This window comes from Antechinus flavipes, chromosome X (genome assembly GCF_016432865.1).
Source record: "Antechinus flavipes isolate AdamAnt ecotype Samford, QLD, Australia chromosome X, AdamAnt_v2, whole genome shotgun sequence".
Taxonomy (NCBI): Eukaryota; Metazoa; Chordata; class Mammalia; order Dasyuromorphia; family Dasyuridae; genus Antechinus; species Antechinus flavipes.
Genome location: NC_067404.1, coordinates 31,270,444 through 31,293,217, shown reverse-complemented (window position 1 = coordinate 31,293,217; position 22,774 = coordinate 31,270,444). Strand labels below are relative to the sequence as shown.

The 22,774-nt window shown below is 44.2% G+C and overlaps 1 protein-coding gene across 1 annotated transcript in view; it reads left to right on the top strand.

The window, feature by feature from the left end:
• The window catches only part of COL4A5 (collagen type IV alpha 5 chain), a 228,849-nt gene extending 210,330 nt beyond the window's left edge, over positions 1–18,519 (top strand). Inside the window, exons 45-51 of the mRNA XM_051969028.1 lie at positions 1,854–1,982; positions 3,259–3,357; positions 11,784–11,996; positions 13,423–13,600; positions 14,698–14,812; positions 15,799–15,971; positions 17,475–18,519. Coding sequence (XP_051824988.1) covers positions 1,854–1,982; positions 3,259–3,357; positions 11,784–11,996; positions 13,423–13,600; positions 14,698–14,812; positions 15,799–15,971; positions 17,475–17,556 — 989 coding nt within the window. The 3' untranslated portion in view covers positions 17,557–18,519. The remainder of the gene's footprint in view (positions 1–1,853; positions 1,983–3,258; positions 3,358–11,783; positions 11,997–13,422; positions 13,601–14,697; positions 14,813–15,798; positions 15,972–17,474) is intronic.
• Positions 18,520–22,774: the final 4,255 nt, after the last annotated feature.

The window sequence follows — 22,774 nt, the reverse complement described above, 5'->3', positions numbered from 1 at the left end:
ACCATCTTGTAAGTGAAAGACTATTGTGGAAGAGAACTTGGAATATAGGCTTCAATATATAACTAGGAAAGTCAGAAGGGACCTGCAGATGAGGAAACTGAAGCCCAGGGAGGCTACCTTTTTCTACTAAAGCCCAGAGTACAGAACTAGGAGCAATGAGAGCATATTGTAAAGATTTGACTACAGGAAAAACTCCCAAATAATTAGAGCTGTCCCCTGTGGATGAGGCAACCTTGGGAGGCAGCAAGTTTCCCCTCATTAAAGGTCTGTAAGCAAAAGCTGAATGACCACTTGTCAGGCTTTCTTTTGGAGGGATGGCTCGGATTAAATGGCCACTAAGATCCCTTCTATTTGGGAAATTCTGGGATTCTCAGAATTGGTACCTTGGAGACTTGGCCCCAAGCCTCACATCTCTGTCCAGTATCCTTTCCACGGTTTCCAGCAATACTGGGCCTTCCTACTACTCCCCTCCATCTCTTCAAAGCTTCCCAACTACTTTCTTTTTTACATATTGTTTTCCAATTACACGTAAAACAATTTTTAACATTCTTTTTTAAACTTTTGAGTTTCATGATGCTAAGTGAAGTGACCAGAACCAGGAGAACTTTGTACAAAGTTAACGGCAAGATTATGTGATAATCAACTGTGATGGACTTGGTTCTTCTCAGAAATGTGGTGATTCAAGACAATTCCAAAAGGCTTGGAATGGAAAATGCTATCAGCATCCAGAGAGAGAACGTTGGAGACTGAATGTAGATCAAAGCAGAGGATTTTCACCTCTTTTCACCCTTTCACCTCTTTTGTTGTTTGTGTGTTTGCTTTTTTTCTTTTTCATGGTTTTTCCCTTTGGGGAAGCTTAGTATTTTCACCTTTTTTGTTTGTTTATGTGTTTGCTTTTTCTTTTTCATGGTTTTCCCCATTTGGTCTGATTTTTCTTGCACAAAATGACAAATATGGAAATACACTTAAAAACATTGCACACGTTTAACCTATATCAGATTGCTTGCTGTCTTGGGGAGGAGGAAGGTGAGGGAGGGAGGGAGAAAAATTTGGAACACGAAGTCTTACAAAAATGAAAGCTTAAAACTAAAAAATAAAATGCTATTGAGAAAAACAACAACAAAAATAAAAAATAAGTGAATTTTAAGTTCCAAATTTTCTTCCTCCCTCACCTTCCCCCTCCCTGAAAGAGAAAGTAATTTGCTACAGTTATAATGTGTAGTCATGCAAAACGTATTTCCATATTAGTCATATTATGAAAGAAAACACAAACAAAAAATACCACAAGAAAAATAAAATAAAACAAAAAACACTCTTCTATCTGCATTCAGATTCCATCAGTTCTCTCTTTAGGGATGGAATATTCCATCATAGTATTGTCCATTCTAAATCCTTCAGAATTGTCTTGGGTCATCATATTGCTGAGAATGACACGTAAGTTATCCTCATAATAAATTATTCGCAGTTGATCATATCATCTTTTTGTGAAGCTTTATTTTCAAAACATATGCATAGTTTTCAAATCTACCCTTACAAAACCATGTGTTTCAAATTTTTTCCTCCCTTCCCTCACCCCCTCCCCTAGTCATCCAATGTATGTTCAACATCTCATACGATATTGCTATACTACATACGGTATTCTGGTTTTGTTCATTTCACTTTGTATCAGTTCACATACGTCTTCCTTGGCTTTTCTGAAAGCATCCTGCTCATTATTTCTTATAGCACAACAGTATTCCATTACAATCACATACGACTTGTTCAGCCGTTCCCCAGTAGATAAACATTTCCGATTCTTTGCCATCACCAAAAGAACTTTCCCAATTACTTTCAAACTATGTTTCACTTCTCAGGTTCCCCTGGCTTTCCTGGTCCCTCTGAGAAGGATATCATCATCAAAGGAGATATTGGACCTCCAGGACTGCCAGGCTTGCCAGGATTGAAAGGTCCTGTGGGGATCCCAGGACCCCCAGGCTTACCAGGTACCTTTCTACAGAGCTCTACTACGCACATTCTAGGTTAAGCTGTCCTGATCATGGAGTGTTCCCTGCATGGAAGTGCCTCCCTAAGTCTCCCAAACCCTACCCCAACACACACATACTGGGGCCCAGAGGCTTAGTATCCTGAGGTGTTCATTCAGTTTTGTCATGAAAAAGAGTTTCTTGCTTCTCCATCACCCAATTTCTTTGGGTGCTTTGCTCACGCTGATTTTGAAAAGTTAGTGGAGTGGCCGTGATGCTACCTTAGGAGTAAAAAGTGCCAACTTTCAAGGTTGATGTTTGTCATCCAGCTCTCCTATCTTAATACTGAGCTTCAGGCCTTCACTGCTTAACCTAAATCCCCGGCTGCTCAGTAGGAGGATGTCCGTGGCCAACTGAACACGAACTCATGCCCCAAACTGGCTGCAGTATTTCCTGCTTGTTAAGCGAGTGGGCGGTAGTTGTTTTATATTGCTGGCAGCTTTGTGGAAGACAGAGATCCACGGAACTGTAGAGGTCTTTAAAAGTCAACATTTTCAGCCCTCTCATTTTTCACAGAGGAAACTGAGGCCCATGGAGGTGAAGTGACTTGTCCACAGTCATCGCCCAGGTGGAAGCATCAGAGGCAGGCCTCAAACCCAGCTCTTCTGCCTCCAAATCCAGTATTTCCCCCACTAGAGTACTCTGCCTTTTTTCTTACAATTTAGGAAATACTTATTAAGCACCTACTGTGTACAAGACAGAGGAGACAATGTGGCATACCGGATAGAGAGTGGCCTCAGAGCTGAAAAGGGCTGGGTTCAAAGCCTAACTCTGATACATTCTGACTGTGTGATCCTGGGAAAGTCACTTTCCTTGCTCTACCTAGGTGGCTCTCAGTTGGAAAGAAGTCATGGGAAGTTTACTCATTGGAATGTGGCCAACATTAACCGTGAGCTTGGCACTGAGGATACGAACATCAAAGCTACCTATGCCTTCAAAAAACTTGTGGTTTTGGAGGGGGGAGGACTTATTTGTTGAGATGGACAAGTTGAGGACTTGAACCCCTTTCTGGACCTGAAAACAAGACGAGCCAATGTTGCCAAATTTCCCCAGGTATAGATAAAACGATTAGGACGTAGAAATGACTCCCCTCATCCCAATTCTGGCCCTCAGCTAGCTAGAAGGTGCCAGGCCTTTCATTGAGATAGAAACGAGATGAGAGTCTTACAGTATTTGTCTTGGGTTTGTCTCAGTGTCCCTCTGCCCACATTGGACAATATGTTTCTTTTCTCCGTAGGCCCGACTGGCCCAGTGGGAGACCCTGGACGTAATGGACGCCTTGGCCTTAATGGCCCGGTAGGCCCCAAAGGAGACCCAGGCCCGTCAGGCCAACCAGGTAGGAAAAAAGGGCCTTCAGAGAAGGGAAGTGGGCAACATACTTCTGCTCTTGGAGAGAAGGGATGCCACGGGCAAACTGGCTCCTTGCTCACCTAGCAAGAACGCATCATTGTCTGCTTTTCATTCTAACCAGTTAATGCTAGTAGATATGGTCGCTCCACGTGGTAGCAGCAGGGAAGCAGGGAAGGGGCGGTGTTTGCTTTGCGAAGCCGACTCCTGTATTTTTTATTTTGTCATTGCTGCCAACAGATCAAAAGATCATAGATTTAGAGCTAAGAGTCATCTATCCCACTTTCCTCATTTTCCACCAGGGAAATCTGAGGCCCAGAGTCATCAAGTTTCTCAGTCAATGACATACATATAGGAAGTAGTAGAGCTAGTATTTCAATCCGGGTCCCCAGACTCCGAAGCGGAGTCTTCATTGTACACTCCTGCTTCCCTGGAGTCCTCCTCCCACCAGACTTGTGACACATAAACATGGAAGCTGGTATCGGCAGAAACGTTGCTGGGATCAAGACATAGCCATGGGAGATGCCCCAGACATTTCTCCATCCACTTCAGGAATCTCGAATGAGGATCCAAGACAGGAAGTACCTTGGCCAACATAGGGGAAGAACCCTAGCTTCCATAGGGATTTTGAAAACTACATGCAAAGAGAATGAAAATCAGTTCCACTTAAAAGGCTAAACCCACTCAAGAACCATTATCGAACCATCCTCTTATGAGTCCTCATTCAGTGCACTGTTCTCAGATAGCCAGCTCTATCAAGCAGAACCCCAAAGAAAGAGAGAAAAAAGACTTAGCGCTGAAACTGGCGACCACTGTGGCTCACACTTGCCCTTTCCTATGGAATAAATCAAGGCTTTAGGCTGACTACCGAGAGAAGGAAAGGACTGGGTGCATGGAAGAGGCAGCATTGAGTTAAAAGGACCGGATCTTAGTTTTCTAAGGTAGAAGGAACCTCAGAAGACATCAAGTCCAATCCCTTTTTTTTCCCCGATAAGGAAACCGAGGTACCAAGATATTAAATGACAGCATTAAAAATGGCAGTAGTGATAGTGAGCAGCCTTCTATGTCATTCTCTGCTGCTTCAATAAGATCATCAGATTAGAGATGGTATTTTAACAGAGACACAAGTTGGTCACCGTGGGGCAGCATAAGGGATATACCAGTCCACACCTCCTAATCCTACTTGATTTTTGCCCATAATCATCTGGAAATTCTTCTATGGTATCATTTATTGCACCTCTTTCCCACAAGTCATCTTTTTAAAAATTTTTTTCACTTAACATTATTTTATTTTTTGCCAATTATATGTAAAGATAGTTTTCAACATTCATTTTTGTAAGAGTTTGAGTTCCAATTTTTTCTCTTTCCTTCCTTTTTCTTCCTTCTCCCCAAGATAGCAAGTATGATCATTTTAACCATATTTCCATATTACTCATGTTGTACAAGAAAAATCAGAACAAAAGGGGGAAACCATGAGAAAGAAAAAACAAAAAAGTGAAAACAGGATACTTCAATCCACATTCAGTCTCCATAGCTCTTTCCCTGGATGTGGATGGCATTTTCCATCCCAAGTCTATTGGAGTTGTCTTGAATGCTGAGAAGAGCCATCTAACATAGTTGATAATCACATAATCTTGCTGTTACTGTGTACAATGTCCTCCTGGTTCTGATCATTTTACTCAGTTCATATAAGTCTTTCTAGGCTTTTCTGAAAGCAGCCTGCTCATCATTTCTTTTTTTTTTGGGGGGGGGGGAGAATGTGATGTTATTTTTAAATAGCTTTTTATTTTTCAAAATACATGCAAAGATAGTTTTCAGCATTCACCCTTGCAAAACTTTGTATTCTATATTTTTCTCCTCTCCCTCCATTCTTCTCCACTAGACAGCTAGTAATCCAATATAGATTAAACGTGTGCAATTTTTCTATATATAATTCCACAATTATCATGCTGCACAAGAAAAATCAGATCAAAGAGGAAAAATAATGAGAGAAAAAAACAAGCAAGTAAACAACAACAAAAAAAATTGAAAATGCTATGCGTTGATCCCCATTCAGGCCCCATCTCTGGATGCACATGGCTCTCTCTAGTCCAAGTCTGTTGGAATTGCCTTGAATCACCTCATTGTTGAAAAGAGCCATGTCCATCAGAGTTGATCATCGTATAATCTTGTTGTTGCCATGCACAGTGTTCTCTTGGTTCTGCTCACTTCACTTAGTATCGGTTCCTGCAAGTCTTTCCAGGCTTTTCTGAAATCATGCTGCTGATCGTTTCTTATAAACCAATAATATTCTATTACAGTCATGTAACACAACTTATTCAGCCATTCACCAGTTGATGGGCATTCCCTCAATTTCCAGTTCCTCGCCACCGCCAAAAAGGCCGCCACCAACACCGTATGTCATCTTTTGTGATATGTTCCAGCCTCTACGTATGCCTGATATGTTCCCCATTGCTCTTTGGGTCACCCACCATTTTGGTTCTTCAACAAATATCCTTTTCCACAACGACCAGGATGTGACATCGTTGGGAGAATCTCACTGTCAAAAACATAGGGTTTGATGTCAGTCGGGAATGAGAGAAACGGCCGCGAGCTGGACCTGGCTCGCTTCTCTTGCTCTCTGATTATACCTCTGGGCATCCTTCCAAAATATACAGACTAAAGAGCTTCTTCTGCCACCTGTCTAATCCAAGTCCTCGTCCTCTGACGAGTCCTGTTGTGAAAGCAGTCCTGAGTTCTCCAGAGCTATCCCTGCCAGCCGCAAGAGCAGGTAGCTTCCAGCAAGAGGGAAAGTCCAAACCCTAGTCCAGCAGCAGATTGGGCCTATCACTTGGAAGATAACCCCAAAGATCTCGAAGGACAAGTCCCAATATCAGTATAAATGTCAAGTGGTTCTTAAAGACACGAAGCAGACACTTAACGAATGATCCTTTCCTGGAGTGACTTGTTGCTCTTAGTGGTGGAAGGGTTGGTTGGGATAGACCCCTGATTGAGGGAGCCAGGCTTCTGGGCTCTGGGAGACAAATGCCACCTCCATGGCATTACTGCTTTGGTTCGCTTTGGGTTTTTTCCTTTAAATTAACAGAGAAAGACAGTCTTAAAGTTTGTTCCCCACCAACATATAACCCATAGCACACTACATGCATGCATGTCTGTGTACACAAATGTGTTTGTGTGACACATGGATGTCATATTGAGCAGATCATAGATTCTATTGATACAGACACACAGGTTTCGGACCTGGGATTTCATTGATATGGGGAAGTCTTAGATGAGGAAACTGCCTACCAATACAGAATACCCAGGGCACTGAAATAGAGATGGATGGGGCCACTTATTGTACATAAAGATCTCATAAATTGACTTAGTTTTGAATTCTTGTGTCATCTATGTTTTATTGTTTCTGGATGTATTTAAACATTTGAATAGTTATTTAAATAGTTTTTCTCTTTCCTTGCTTTTTCTTCCTTCTCCCCAAGATGGCAAGCAATCTGATTTAGGTTATACAGGTATAATAATCATTTTAAACATTTCCATATTACTCATGTTATAAAAGAAAAATCAGAATTCAAAAAATCAGATTATTATATTCTATAAGAAATGTTAACATATTTAGATATTTTCCAATGACATTTGAATGTCATTTGGGCGGCACCCAGGAGTATTGAAGGCTGCATGTACTGAGAGGCTAAGTGACTTGGCCAGGGTCACAAAGTCAATAGGTGTCAGAGACAGGACCTGAACCCAGAGCTTCCTGGCTCCAAGAACAGCTTCCTATCCAACCACAACACACACACACACACACACACACACACACACACGCACACTCCCAGACGTGCATGAGTGCCCATACAAATACATGCACTTATACACTTCCCTGCATAATTTCTTGGTAGGTACAATCACAGAACTTTGAGGAGAATAACAGGGAAACAGGATGAAAAGGATGAGTGTCGTGGAAGCAGTGAACATGAGCTCGGACAGACTTTGTTTTTGTTTTTGTTTTTTATAAAACAAAAATTTTTAATAGGCATAGGTTAAAAATTAAGATAATACAAAATTGTTAATAGGCACACATTAAAATGAATATATAACATATAACACAAAGATTGTTAATAGGCACATATTAAAATTAACATAATATGTAACACAAAAGTGTTAATAGGCACGTATTAAAATAAACATATATAACATAAAGGTTGCTAATAGGCATATTAATAAGGGCATTTTGGGTGGCACAGTGGCTAGAAGGCTGGGCCTGGCATCAGGAAAACTTCTCTCTGGTTGTTGCTTAGTTGTGACAGCCATGTCCAGCCTTTGTTGTCCCCATTTGGCCTTTTATTGGCAGAGATCTTCCCTAGTGGATCCAGTGGATCCATTTTGTCAGATAGTCGGAGGTAAAATGACTTGTCCAGGGCTAGGCAGGATGTGAGGCTAGATTTGAATTCAGTTCTTCTTGACTCGGACAGACTTTGAAAGATGGGGGAGGATAGAATGACTTGATGTGTCCAAGGAGTCTACAGGGTCATTTGGACACAATTGAACAACAAAAATGAAAAGGTAGAAAAGAACAACAGAGGCGTTGTTAAAAAAAAATGGAGGAACGCGGGGTGGTCCTATCAAATATGCCCCCCAAATGGGAGAGACCTACTTTATACAGTTATGTCAACCACAGCATGGAGGGTAGCCTAAACAAAATCGAACTGGAAAAGGCATTTCTTTCTTTCTTTCTTTTTTTTTTGCTGAGGCAATTGGGGTTAAGTGACTTGCCCAGGTCACACAGCCAGGAAGTGTTAAGTGTCTAAGGCCAGATTTGAACTCGGGTTCTCCTGATTTCAGGGCTGGTGCTTTATCCACTGTACCATCTAACTGCCCCTATTTTTTCTTTTAAAATAATTTTTGTATTAATGTTTTTACATCCCCATAGTTTCCCTCAGTGTCCCCCCTCCTCCATCCCAGAGGACCATCCCATAGAACAAATAAAATTTTTAGAGAAAAACAAAGAGAAAAAAAAAATCAGCAGAACCAATCCATACACCAAGAAAGTCAGAAAATACCCACAATATCCCACGCCTGTGGACCCCACTTCTCTGCAAAGGAATGGGGTGGGCCGGTATTTGCTCATCTCACTTTTCTGGAATTATACCTGCCACCATAATAGCTTCTTATGGTGGGATTTGGTTGCTTACGCCTCCTTGCCAACTTCACATTTGACATTAGAGCCAAACTCTGAACATTTCTGGAGAGAAAATCTGAGCTGATCCTGACCCTGCTAACAGTTTTCCTGGGAGTTCAAGAGCTGTTATTCTGAGATCTCAGGTGGAGAACCAACAAGCTTTCAAGGTTCAGGAAATGATCCGAACCAAGGAAAAGTCTGCTCGTCGCCTCCCCGGTCTGAGCTCTGCAAATTCCTGGCCTAGGTTTGGGTCTAGATAACAAGACTGAGAATTTGCCCCATTAGGAATTTTATTAGATTCCACTACTATCAGCCAACTACAACAAACACATTGCTCTTTAGTCCGGGGTTCCTGCCCTAGTTATTCCCCTGTAGGCTTCAGACTGGGCTAGAAGATGGAACGGAGACTCTGTTCCACTCTTGGGGTCTGACCTACACAGCTACTGTTGGTTTCTGACCTTGTCTGTTGCTTGATCGAGCCTAAGGTCTGGGACTGGCTCATACCCTCGATTCATACTCTCGCTGGGCACAGATCACTTGTTGGTTCCATCTTCGATATGCGACCCTGAACTGGAGAGTGGGCAACAGAGCTTCCAGCTGTTTCTGAACCCACTACAAGCCCGGCCCTGCTGTGCTAGATCTAGGTCCTCTTCTTGTTTTGGAATTGTCCATGCAGACTCTATCCCAGTGTCCACAGACATCTCTGTCTGCCAACCTGAGCTGGAAAAAAGACACTGTTCTTTCCTTGGATTTCTTGATCAGGATTTAGACTGGTGCATTTTCCAGCTGTGTTTGGAAGAACCGGGGATGGGGAGTTCACTGTCCTTCTGCTACTGCTCTGCCATATTCATGGAAACACTTTCCAACAAGTTCTGGGAGACCCTTGTTGGGTAACCAGAAAAAGATTTGAAATTAAACTCGCTGAGCTCAAGCCACAGTCCTGCCACTTTTGCTAGCTGTGTGCCTTTGGATAAATTACTAACCCTTAATTTCCTCATTTGTAAAATGGGCTGGAAATGCTTGTGATGTTTCCTACATTGGGGCTTGTGTGAGAAATGTACAATCATGTACATAAAGCACTTTGTGAAATATAAAATTTATAGGCCTCAGCTTCTCTTCTTGAGAGTGGATAGAGAGGTGGTCTCGGAAGATGGGTCCAAATCCCTGCTTGGATACTTACTAGCCCTGGGGCTCAGCAAGTCACTGAAAGCTCTCGGTGCCCTTGGCAGCTTGAAGTGGTTTGAGAGAATGTCAACCCGCTTGGGTAGAAAGATTTTCTTTCCCCAGGAATTCTCTCTCTACTCATGAGATCCCAGGTTCAAAACCTAGCCCTGTACCATTCTTTTCCATAACAATTAGCACTCTTCTCAAATGGAAAGGTTATAAGGCATTATGAGGAGATTGTAAATCTATGGGCATATGAAAAATGCCCCAAAACACTATTGGTCAGAATAATGAAAATTAAAACACCTCTCAGATTAGCTAAGATGACAGGAAGAGATAATGATAAATAATGGAGAGGATGTGGGAAACTGGGACACCAATGCATTGTTGATGGAGTTGTGAATGGCTACAACCATTCTGGAGAGCAGGTTGGAACTCTGCCCAAAGGGCTATCAAACTGTGCATCCCCTTTGATCCAGCAGTGTCTCTATTGGACCTGTTTCCCAAAGAGATCTTAAAGGAGGGAAAAAGACACACATGGGCAACAATGTTTGTGGCAGTTCTTTTTGTAGCGGCAAGGAACTGGAAACTGAGTGGATGCCCATCAGTTGGAGAAGGGCTGAATAAGTTACAGTATATGAATGTTGAGCAAGCAGATTTCAGAAAAGCCTAGGAAGACTTGATGAAGGAAGAATGAATTGATACAGAGTGAAAAGAGTAGGACCAGGAAAACATTGTACACAGTAACAACAAGATTATAAGATGATCAACTGTGAATGACTTGGCTGCTCTCGGCAATACAATTGTCCATGACAACTCTCAAGGTTGAAAAATACTAGCCATCGCCAGAGAAAGAACTGGTAGAATCTGAATACATATCAAAGCATACTTTTTTATTACTTTATTTTTCTTGGGGGGAGGGGGAGTTGGGTCTCTGTTATCTTTTATAATATGACTAATATGGAAATGTTTTTCATGACTACAAATGTATAAGTTGTATCAAATTGCTTGCCTTCTCAATGAAGTGGGGTGGGGAGGGAAGAAGAGAACTTGGAACTAGAAATTTTTTAAATCAATGTTGGAAATTATTTTTACACCTAATTGGGAGAAAAATACTAAACGGGGCGGGGGGGGGGGGCTGGAGAGAAAGGAGGGTGCCAGAGATTCTGAGCAGCAGGTATAAGATTTGGCAAAATGATCTCTACAGTTTCAAAAAAAAATAATAGTTTTTGTTTTTTAAAAATCTCTTTTCCCCCCTCTTCTACCCATCTCTTGTAAAAGAGCATAAAAAAGAAGGGGAGGAAAACCCAAATCGACAAAACTAAGCAGCACATAGCCTTGACAGTTGTCCCTTCTATACTATGGTAGTATTAGAGGCACCCCCCGCTACCTGAAAAATCCACAGAAAAATCTTTGGCCCTCCCTTTGTGCACCAGAGAAGAAGTCTGAATTTTTCTTTTCTGTGATTATAATATTCTATATAATTCTATATATTTTATATATAGAATTATAATATTTAGGATAAGTATTTGCACATTTTATGTATTTCTGAGTTTTTAAACTTTTTCTGTGTTGTCTCCCAGCCTTTGCGTTTCATCTGCAAAACTCCCCCTACATCCCCATTTACAGTCATTTCTTCGGCTGATCTGCAATACATAATAAATTGCAATGTGGAAGGGATGCCTGTAGTCTGACAGTAGATACGGTATTAGTCCTTCGCTTCTGCAACAAAGGAAGGGAGGTACATTTGTTTATTTCTTTTTGCGAACGGTCTTGCCCATTAGAATTCCACAGTGACCTTTTTCATTATTGTCATTGTTCTTTCTCGTTTCCCTTGATACAGTCAGACCTGTAAGGCGGGAGTCCACGTGGACAGTTCTCAAAGGGTCTGTGAACTTGGATGAGGAAAATATTATATCTTGATTTTAACAGAACCGGTTTCTTCCTTAACCCTGTGAATTTTATGCTCTTTGACACATGATTTTGATCCAGGTCCAGAGGTTTTTTCAGGACACCCAAAATGTTAAGGCTTGCTGCCCGAATCTCCTTGCAAATGAATAATTCTCTAATTCCAGGTAACCGTGGAGTAGAAGGTTCTCCAGGATCAGAGGGCCTGCCAGGTTTGCCAGGTCCCCCTGGAACCCTCTCTCTTGCCCATGGCTTTCTCATCACACGGCACAGCCAGACCACACATATTCCACAATGCCCTCAAGGAACCGTCCAGATCTACACGGGGTTCTCTCTCCTTTATGTACAAGGAAACGAGAGAGCCCATGGCCAAGACTTGGGTGAGCTGCTCATCGGTTTGCACGAGATTAATTGGATTGTCCTTGGTTGTGGAAGGCTGGTGGGGTGTGGGGAAGAGGTATCTAGGGGAGCATGAGTCAGTGAAGACATGGTTTTGCCCTGCCGGTTTTTCAGAACTGGGAAGCCGTTTAAGGGTGACAACGTGTTTTAACTTACACTACTGATATTTTTGTTTTTAAGGTTAAGTGCTAAGCCTCAAGTGACTCTATAGAAAGGGCCCCTTTATGTTCCGCTAGCCACAAACGAAACCGTACGGGGTATTTGGGTGGGTGACAGAGCAGACAGGTGCATTGGCTTTTCCTTGGTCTGTCTGATGTCTGTCAGGTTCCCAGGCAAGAGGAAGTGGGCTTGGGGCTAACTGCACCAGTCTTACGTCCTTCAAATAAGCGCATTGGCTTCTCAGGGAGTCAACGGAGACTTTGAAGGCTCCTTAAAGCGCTGCACTCACATAGAGTCCGTTCTTTGGGAACGTTCCTTCCCCACTTGGTCCCTGTCCTATCAGTTTGCTTGGGGAGGGAGTTGGAAAGCAGAGAGAAGTGTTGGAGATCTGTTTCTATTGTAACTTAACCAAAGGTCAGGAGGCCTTTTCTGGAATTTTGTCTTAGAAGCTTGGGACCCTCAGATTAACTCTGGGACACCGGGCTACCATCTGTATGGGGAGTGGGCTTGAACCCAATCCAGTTGTTCTCTTGTTCCCTTTTTATTTAAAGTTCCCAGCACCTTGTTGGGGAGGGAGAGGTGCCCCTTGTTACCCTGGGGTGAATAGAGCTGACTTCAGGTGGGGCTTGCCTAGCTAGCCATCATGGGCCCTGGACATGGAAGTCACAGGTTAAGTGTACAAGTCAGTGGTCCCCAAGAATTTATGAAGTGGATCAGACCAAGAGGGAGGTCGGTTTCTCCTTTCTTCCCATTCCCCTTTTCTCTCTCTCTTTCTGTCACCTCCTCTTCCAGATTGCTCATTCTTGCCTCTTCTGTGTGCATCATTTTCCCCATTCTCCCCATCCTATTCTTCTGACTCCCTTTGCTCTTTTTCCCCATTGTCTGAGTCATTAGTTCAGAGGATCCTACGACTAGAGTTGGAATAAACTTTGGAGACACCCTATTTTACACAGGGAGAAAGTGAGACCCAGGGAAATAAAATCACTCACCCAAGGGTCACATGTTGGAAACTTGTTCTGGCACTAGAAGGGACCTCAGAGGCCAACTGCTCCAATCCTTTCATCGTAGAGATCCTTGATTTCCTTTTCTAAATTAGAGGGGGAAAATTTTCCAGACAGAAGTGACTTAGCCAAGGTGACCCAGGAAGTAAGAATGGCAGAACTGGGATCTCTTGACCAGAGTTGAAATCTTATCCCATCATCCTCCTCGTCCTCCATTCCTCTCTCTCTCTCTCGGATTCTTCCCTAGGGACATCTGGCAGCTGTCTCCACCGCTTCAGCACCATGCCTTTCATGTTCTGTAACATCAACAATGTATGTAACTTTGCCTCAAGAAGTGACTACTCCTACTGGCTATCCACTCCCAAACCAGTGCCGATGACCATGGAGCCACTGTCGGGACAAAGCATCGTGCCGTTTATCAGCCGGTGAGACCTCAGGACCGCTCCCCATCCCTCGGCCCCCCCAAAGGCCTATCCACCTTGACTGTAGGTCAAAGCCTTGGCAATTCCCACTTGATTTGGGGGGCTAAGATAAAGACCTTTCTCTTAAGGTGGGAAGGGCAGGAAGAGATAGGACAGTGGTTAGGGGCAGAACATCCTTTCCAATGATCTGCTACACTCATTTCAGTCCTCCCAATGCAAAAGATGCTTTCTAGGCACTGCATTTGGTCAGTTGGAGATAGGAAAGACTAGACCCTTGAGGATCAGATCCGTGAGGTATCTAAGCAAAGATGCTACTGCCAGCGGGAGGCCTTCCTACAAGTCTCAGACTTCTTGATAGACCCCCGTGGCCAGATTGTTCCTCGAGATGCCCGAACCCCTTTGGAATTGCATTTTATTTGCCATTGAAACATCCATTGCTATGGCTCTGCAGTTGGGCTTCTGTTATTTGTCTGAAAACTGTCTCCCTCAAGCTTCCCTGTGGGGATGGGGGGAGTGAGATGGCAGCGATTTTAGGACTTGGGGGAGAAGTACGGTTTCCCTCTCTCCAGGTTTTTGATGGCCCAGTAGAACCCGGCTGCCCCGATCCAAGGCCTGGTCCAAGGAGAATGTTTCGGAGTGGGGCTAGCTCTCTTTCCCCATCCCAGTTAATCGGACAGTATTCTTGTCACAGTCACAGTGGGACCGAATCTGTCCCCTTCAGTCGGGTCCTTTCTTACAGCCCGCAATTAGAACAGTTCAGTAACCAACCTGCTGTTGATTAGACCGAGTAAGCCTTGAAACTTGAGGCAGAAGACCCAGTGCCAGAACCAAAGCACCCGCCATGCAGCTTTTTTTGAGAAGGGCTCTCTCCTCCCCTCCCTCCCCCCCTTCCTGACCTCCCCACGCCCCCCAGGCTAGCAGCTTAGCCCATGTGGCATTAAGCAAGATGCCAGGGGGCTTTTTGTCTGACATTTTCCACAGTTCTCATCCCATCTCTTCAGAGCGTTGCTCCTCCCCCGGGCCCTCCCCCAGGAGAACCTTCTTCCAGGAGAAGGCAGAGTGTGCCCCGGATGCCGACCCGGCCCATTGTTCTCTCCTAGGTGCTCAGTATGTGAAGCCCCGGCAATGGTGATTGCGGTTCACAGCCAGACCACCCAGCTCCCCTATTGCCCGCAAGACTGGGATTCTCTCTGGACTGGTTATTCCTTTATGATGGTATGAAAAAGAAAGCATCCTTCTTTTATGTCTGTCAGTCATTGAAAAGCGTCTGTTGCTTAGCTCGACGAAGTCCCTGAGCTGGGCAGTCTCGGACACAAAGAGTCCCCGCATCAGCGGGGCCGCTGGACTCATCCGGGGAAGAGTATGAGAGAGAAAGTGCATGTGTCTGTGTGTGTGTCTGTGTGTGCGCGCGCGTGCACACGCGTGTGAACATGCACACTCATGGGTATACAATCCATATGCTGTTTTGTGTGTCAGTTAAGTGGCTTCAGGCTCCTGGGGGGAGAAGAGCTATTAACACGGGGAAGGGAAGACTTGAGAGGGGAGAGGCAGATCTAGGCTTGATTGAAGGAATAACTTCCTAACAAGTAGAGCTCTCCAGAATTGGAATGGACTGCCTCAGGAATGGGGGTGAGTTCCCCGTCACTGAAGATATTCCAGCAGCAAGTAGAGGATCGCTTTTCAGGGATATCAGAGAAGGGACTCCTGCTTCCTTTCGGGGCCCCCTTTCCGATGTCAGCCTCTGTGGTCTGTAACACTATAGCCTTCATATGGCCATCTATGTGACTCCCTCAGTAAAATTAGATCATAGTGGGTGTGAAGGGGCCTGCCCATCATAAAGAGCTCGAGAAGCAGCCTCTAGCATCAAAGGACCTAGAGTTGGAGGGAACCTCAGAGGCCATCGAAACCAATCCTCTCATTTTACAGAGGGGGAAACTGAGGCCCGGGGAGGGGGATTGACTTTTCCTAGGTCCCACAGCAGGGCAGGAATTCGAAACTGCTCTTCCCAGACTACAACATTACGATGAGTTACTAGAGGTAACTCCTGCTTCATTGGGGGCTGCCATCGTCAGCTAGCTGAGAGAATCCCTGGGTGTGGCTTTTCTTACCCAGTAATTCGACCTGCCCGGTGCCCCACAGAGTAGATGTGGCATAAGCAGCAGGCGAGAGTCGTAACCCACGGTTCCCTGTATGTTTTTCAGCACACGAGTGCTGGGGCAGAGGGCGCAGGTCAGGCCCTGGCCTCTCCTGGTTCCTGTCTGGAAGAATTCCGTTCGGCCCCCTTCATCGAATGCCACGGGCGGGGGACTTGCAACTACTACGCCAACTCCTACAGCTTCTGGCTGGCGACCGTGGAGGCATCCGACATGTTCAGGTGAGGGCCGCCTGACCACGGGTCAGAGGTTGGGAGCGCCTTTCGACTTGGTCAGAAGGCGGGAAACCCGAGGCCGATTGTGTCTCTGGCCAGTTTTCCCTGACGTAGGGGATGACGCTTTGCTCCTGACGGTCCCCAAAAAGTAGCAGTAACTCCCACTTTGGAGTTTAATTTTGGCTGTCAGGCGGTTCGCTTAGTGGTCAGTCATTGGAAGCTCGAGCCAAGAGAGGTCCTTGGCTGGTAGCACCCAACAAGGCAGCATCTGAGCCCGCCCTGGAACCAAGGTTCTCAGAAAAGAGACATCTGGGCAGAGCACAGACACAGACACGTGTTCAAAGAACAAAGACAAACACACATCACCAACCGCCTGCCATCCACCTCCACCCAGAGAGCTTGTGGGCATCTCAAACTCAACCCGCCCCAAACAGAACTCATCATCCTGACCCCGAAGCCCACCCCCCTTTCTAACATCTCCATTTCTGTCCAGGGCACCGTTATCCTCCCAGTCACCTGCTTGCTCAGACCCGCTTCCAAACTGGCCTCCTTCCTTCAGGTTTATCTCTCTCCAGTCCATCCATAAAATAGGGAGAGAGGGAAAAAGAGGAGAAAGAGAGGGAGGGAGAGAGACAAAGGAGGAACAAAGGGGGAGAGACCAAAAAAAAAGGGAGGGAGAGGGAGATGTGGGGAGACACAGATAAAGGAGAACGAAGGAGAAATGGAGGAGAGGGAGTGAGAGGGGGAGGGAGAGAGAGATGGAGAGAGAGATAGGAAAGGGAAAGAGAGGGAGAGAAAGGGATGGCAGTCGGTGATGGAGAGAGATGAGGAGAGGAAAAAGAGAAATGAAGAGACAGCTAGAGAGAGGGAGGGAGGGAGATAGAAAGGCAGGAAAGAAGTGGGACGAAGAGAAAAATCCCCCATAAGGTAGGAGCAGAGGAAGATGTTCACGGCAAAGGGAGACACATAGCAGTGGAGGGACACTGATCCCCCCAAAGACACATACACCCCCCCCCCGAAGCAGGAGACCGTAGGATGAGTAAAGAAGAAAGGAGAGGCAAGCATGAGAGGACAGAGAGAAAAAGAGGGAGATTGCTGCCAATTCATGGGAGAGAGGAAGAGCAGAAATACAAGGGCCAGGGAGAAAGGCAGACCAGCAAAAGTGGGAGACACATAGGTAAAGTAATCCGGATGGGAGTGGTCATGAGCACACAACTAGGCACAAGGCGGGGAGAAGGGAGAAAAGGTGTACTGCTGGAGGAGACAAGAGGGAAGCCTTTTAGTGGTGAAGAAGCTTGTCATTAACCTTCCCCGGCCACAGCAGTGGATTTGGAGTCTGGGGAATTTGCCGGCTTTTCCCTACATCTAGACCTCGGAGCGATTCCCTTCCCCTCTCTAGACCTCAGTGGCCCCATGTGCAAAGGTCAGGGTTAGATCACGTGTAAGGTTTCTTCTCGTGAGGTCTGTGATCCCATCAATCTGAACAATGTCTTCATTCTGTTTCTCCAGTAAGCCCCAACCAGAGACACTCAAAGCAGGAGACTTGAGGACACGCATTAGTCGATGTCAGGTTTGTATGAAAAGGACATAACATCTCAGAGGATCCGGGGGAGGAGGATGAAGATTTGTTTGAATGGAAAATTCCCAGGGTGCACTGTTTCTGCCCCACCATGGTGCTACTGTACACAGCTAAAAAGAGGGCTACAGACTGTTACCCGTCCAGATCCAGATGTACCCCTGCAAAATGCTGGAACAAGCCTTCTCCCTTGCCTGGCTGACAAAAGGAACAAAGAAAAGAATGGACCTCTTAGACCCAGGGAAAATGCAAATGAAGACTGTTTTTGGCCCACAAACTAAAACAGCCTTTTTTTTCTCTTTTTTTTAAATCAGCTAAGACAAGAACCACATTGAATATGTTTAAAGTAACAAGACTATAGTTTTTTGGGGGAAAAACACATTTTTCATGGTGCTACTAACCCTCCTATATCCCAAGTTATTAATATTAAAATGGTAAGCTTATTCCTCTGCAGAAGTAAGGAATATGTGTATTGTGTTCAAACTGTCAAGTCATTTGGACGTGAAGGCAGTGGAAGATGGCTAATCCGGCACAGCAGCCAGAGGCTCTAGCGCTGCTCGGGCATCCAGTGGCTCGGTTGTCAGGTTCTCTGCAGTCCTCCCCGCCCCCCTCCCCCCGGCCCTTTCAGATGTGACTTCCTTTTAGAAATAGATGATTTGGGTAATTACTTTCATTAGGATTTTAAATGTTCGTATGATGTATAATATGTCTAAGGATCCCGCTCCCTTGCTCTGGAAAATGGAGTGATTTCTCCTCCTAGGTCCAAAGCCCTATTTCGAGACCCCTTACGGCAACTATCCTGGGCTGGCTGGAGTCCCCTCCCGTTAGTCTTTTCCCTCTGCTTCCCAACCTAGATTCTTTCTCTTGTGATCTTTGCTGAGCAGGAGCCGAAGGGCCGGCGCTTGGTTTCCACACGTGCTATCACTTTACGATTATGATTTTAAACACAGTTTCAAATAAAGAGCCATAACGTGTTTTTGAAGGTGTCCATTTCTCACTTGTGCCCTGAATCTAGAACTGGAACAGACTTTAGAGGCCTTTGAACCTATTCTACTCATGTCACAGAGCAGGATCCCGATTTTCAGGCAGGGGAAGGGAGTTTTCTAAGGTCATCCACAAGGTCCTAAATCTAGAGCGGGAAGGGATCTCAAAGATCAACTAGATCAAGAATGCTTATTTTCTAGAGAGGGAAACTGAGGCTCAGGGAAGTATCAGGGGGAGATTTGAACCGGCATTCTCTGATCCTGCTCTTTCCACTATGCCATACTGCACCCTTACTGGTCTCAGTTTTGACAGCAAATTCCATCTGATATTTGAACAATTCTGTGTTCATCTCTGTAAGTTCTAAGTCTCTATGCAGATGGGTCGGTTATACAACTGTAAACGAGCAGAAGCAAGAGGAATCATTTTCAAAATCCATACAAGTGTCAAAACATGTTGGTAGAAGGCGGACATTATGCCGTTGTCAGCTTATCTGATTGTAATCCATTGGAAGGTTGTAAAACCCAATTAGACTTGGCTAACTCTTCTCAGAACCGCCAAATTTCTGAGTTGGAAGGGGCTTCGGTGGCTACCAAGCCCTACTCTTCCTTGAAAGAGGATCTTCTTTATGATATAGTTAATATATATTACATATACATATATACATGGAGGGTCTCTATATATAATAAATAATATAGTTAATATTATAATAATAATATTAATTATAAGTTAATAATAATATAGTTAAGTTGGCATCCCGTTTTATTCTCATCCAGTTCTAATTGTTAGGAAGTCTTTCCTACCAACAAGCCCATATTTTGCCTTTTCGGCAACTTCTCCCCACTGCTCCTAGTTCCACCCTCTGGGTTCAAGAAGAATATTCACTCCTAGGAAAGTCCTCCAAATACCTGAAAACAACTGTCATATCTTCTCTTCTCAACAAGTAATTTACATACTCGAACAGCTAGGTGACGCTGCAGTGGATAAGAGTTCAAGGCCTGGAGTCAGGAAGCCCTGTGTTCAACATTGCTGGCTGTGGTGATCCATGGGCAAGCTTGCCTGCTTCCTCACCTGGAAAATGAGCCAGAGAAGGAAATGGCAAATCACTTCAGTATCTTTGCCATGAAAATCCCAAATGGGGTCATGAAGTCGGGCATGATTGAAACAGAACTGAGCCACACTTATTTGCTATGTATTTACTACGTACTAAGTGAAAACACTGTGCTAAGAGCTTTGGAAAATCATTTGGAATTTGGAAATTAATTTGGAAAATTATTCTCATTTGGTCCTCACAATAACCCTGGGAAGTAGGGTATTTCATTTTCATTCTCATTTTATAGATGAAGAAACTAAGTCAAATAAGGGTCAAGTGACTTGCCCAGAGTTACATGAGGAATAAACGTCTGAAGTCAGATTTGAACTCAGGCCATAAAGGCTTTGACTAGGTTACAAAAAAGCAGCCACATAAGTGCAAGATGGAAGAGGTATGACGAGATGGCAATTTGTCCCAAAGAGATGTGGGGATTTTAGTGGAGGGAATGAATACATCCCCAAAATGGGCCATGACGACCAAGAAAATCACTCGGAGAGGTAGAGCGTCCAAGAATTCTGATCACACCAACAGTATTCCAATCGACTTGGGGCACCGTACTTTCAAAAGGACATGGATAAAACAGAGAGTAAGCAGAGGTCTTCCAGAACAGAGAATCTCCTCAATTTCGTGCTAGGCAAAAACCAGTTGGGGGAGGTGGGAGCAGTTGGCTTCCTCATCTCCTTCCTAGATTTCCCAAATCTCAGCTAAAGTTCCATGTTCTGCAAGAAGCACTTCTCAATCCTCTATAATCTTAAAGCCTTCTCTTTAAAACCGTGCTCCCCAATCTATCCTGTTTGTACATTGTTCTTTGCGTGTTGCTTCTCACGTTAGACTAAACTCCTTGAGAGCAGGACCTTTCTTTGTATGCATAGTATATATAAGTACTCTTAAAATGTTAGCTATTATCATTTATCCCAATTAAATTTCTTCTGAGATTCAGCCCAATGTCTGGAGGAGGGGGAATCATAATTGTTTGGGATCCTGACCATCCTCCAGTATGTTAGCCATCCCTCCCAACTTTCTGTTATTATCAGATTTGATTTGTATACCATCTCTACCTATATCCAAGTTATCGACAAAAACGTTAAAGCCGTCTAGGGCCGAGTACAGAAAAAAACCCATATGGTGTTCCCCAATCGACTGGAAACCGTCAAAAAGGGAAATAAGGTGAGTCTGGCACGATCTGTTCTTAATGAAGCCATGCTGCTTCTTTGTGATCATTCTTGCTCTCCCTAGATATTCACTGGCTAGATATTCACTTTAATAATACATTGCAGAATTGTGTTAGAAATTGAAGTCAAGCTTACTGGCCTGTGACCCTACCCTTGAAGACTCCACTCTCCATTCCCCCCCCCCCCGCCGGCTTCTGTATTCCTCTGGTATCTCTCATTTTCGATAATCTTTCAAAGATCCTCCATGTCAGTGTGTGTGTGTGTGTGTGTGTGTGTGTGTGTGTGTATTTCATCTAATCCCAATGACTTCAATTCATCAAGGGCAGGCAAGTTCTCCCTTACTATCTTGTTTTCCTTGAGTACACATTCGCTAATAGACAAACTTGTTTTTTCCATTCTTGTCCAAAGGTCATTCTCCTTGGCAGAGAAAACAGAATGAAGTTAAGATTTGAACAGCTCAGCCTTCTTTCTTGTCAGTCATCTTCTTTCTAGCCTCCTGAAGCAGTGATTCTATCTACCCTGCTTTTCCCTACCCTCCTTTCCCCAAATATATCCAAGATGTGGTGTTTGGGAGGCACAGGGCTCCCTCCTCCATTGTAGGGCCTTGAGCAGAAGTGAGATGATGTATTATCATGGGATGACTTTTCTGGGAAGAGTGTAATCAAGAACTCCGTCTCTCAAATTCTGTGAAATACTGCACTGTGTTAACCTCAGACCAGCTAGGTGCACTTCACTGGATGGAACACTGGTCTTAAAATAAGGAAGACTCAGCTTCATGAGTTCAGATCTGACCTCAGTCACTTACTGGTCGTGTGACAAGTCAGTTCACCCCATTTGCCTCCGTTTTCTCATCTGTAAAATGAGTCGGAGGAGGAAATGGCAAACCACTCCAGTATCTCTAGCAAAAAAAAGCCCCAAAAAATGGAGTCACAAAGAGTTGGACAGGACTGAAATGACTGAACAACAATTCACCTTTGAGTGAATAAAGGTGGTGGAAGAGGACACCTCTGTTGTTCTTACCTCTCCCCATAGACTCAGTTCTTGTGAGTTTTAATACTAACACTTTCTATTTACAGGAATGTGCCGTGATTTTGCGTTCAATCTCTATTACCTTCCCTTGTTTCCATTTTCAAAACATCTTTTTAAGAATTCAAGTTGGTCAATACCGAAAGACACCTGGACTCAGATGAAATAGGATAACCAATACAGATTCTAGAAGACGGGATGAAAAAACCCTTTCCGTTATCACTTGTGGTCAGGGAGAGGGAGGAACGACATTTATATTGTCACATAAGGTCAGTGTGTCAGTATATTTTATTTTAACTATTTTGTTTGTTTTGAGAGAAGGAGTTTATTGGGAAGCGTGAATTGTGTGTGCTTTCCTTTTCAAAACAATGAAACTTTTTTGTGTGTGAGTTCCCTGTGCATCCACATTGAACTTTGCAGATATCCCTCCATGTTCTTTCTCATCAGAATGGTTTCATTGGTGCCTTTAGAATACTTGAGAACGTGCCATCCTTCCTTACCTGACTCACTATAGACTTTTATTCCATGGAATCCTAACTCTTTTTCCAGCTCGTACCTAACTTTTCACTCTTTTATTACAAAATCTAGGAGAGAGTTTGCTTCCCCTTCTCTTGCCCCCAAAGATTTCCATCATTCCATTCCAGCAACTTGTTATTCTCTGCTGGCAGGAATCTGAAACAATAGAATTTCTCCTTGTGAGTTCTTCTAACCTTTAAGAGATGAGACTGTCCTTAAGGGAAGCCATGAAACTATTAGTTGTTCCATTTTTGCCAAAGCGAGAGCACTCGAGAAAGAAGAGGTCCAGCTCAAGGGCCTAAGAGGCCTTTCTGGATTCTCCCAGTTGTTATTACATACATAATCCAATTACATTATATATATATATATATATATTACATACATAGTCCAATTACTGGCCTGTGACCCTACCCTTGAAGACTCTACTCTCCATTCCCTCCTTGCC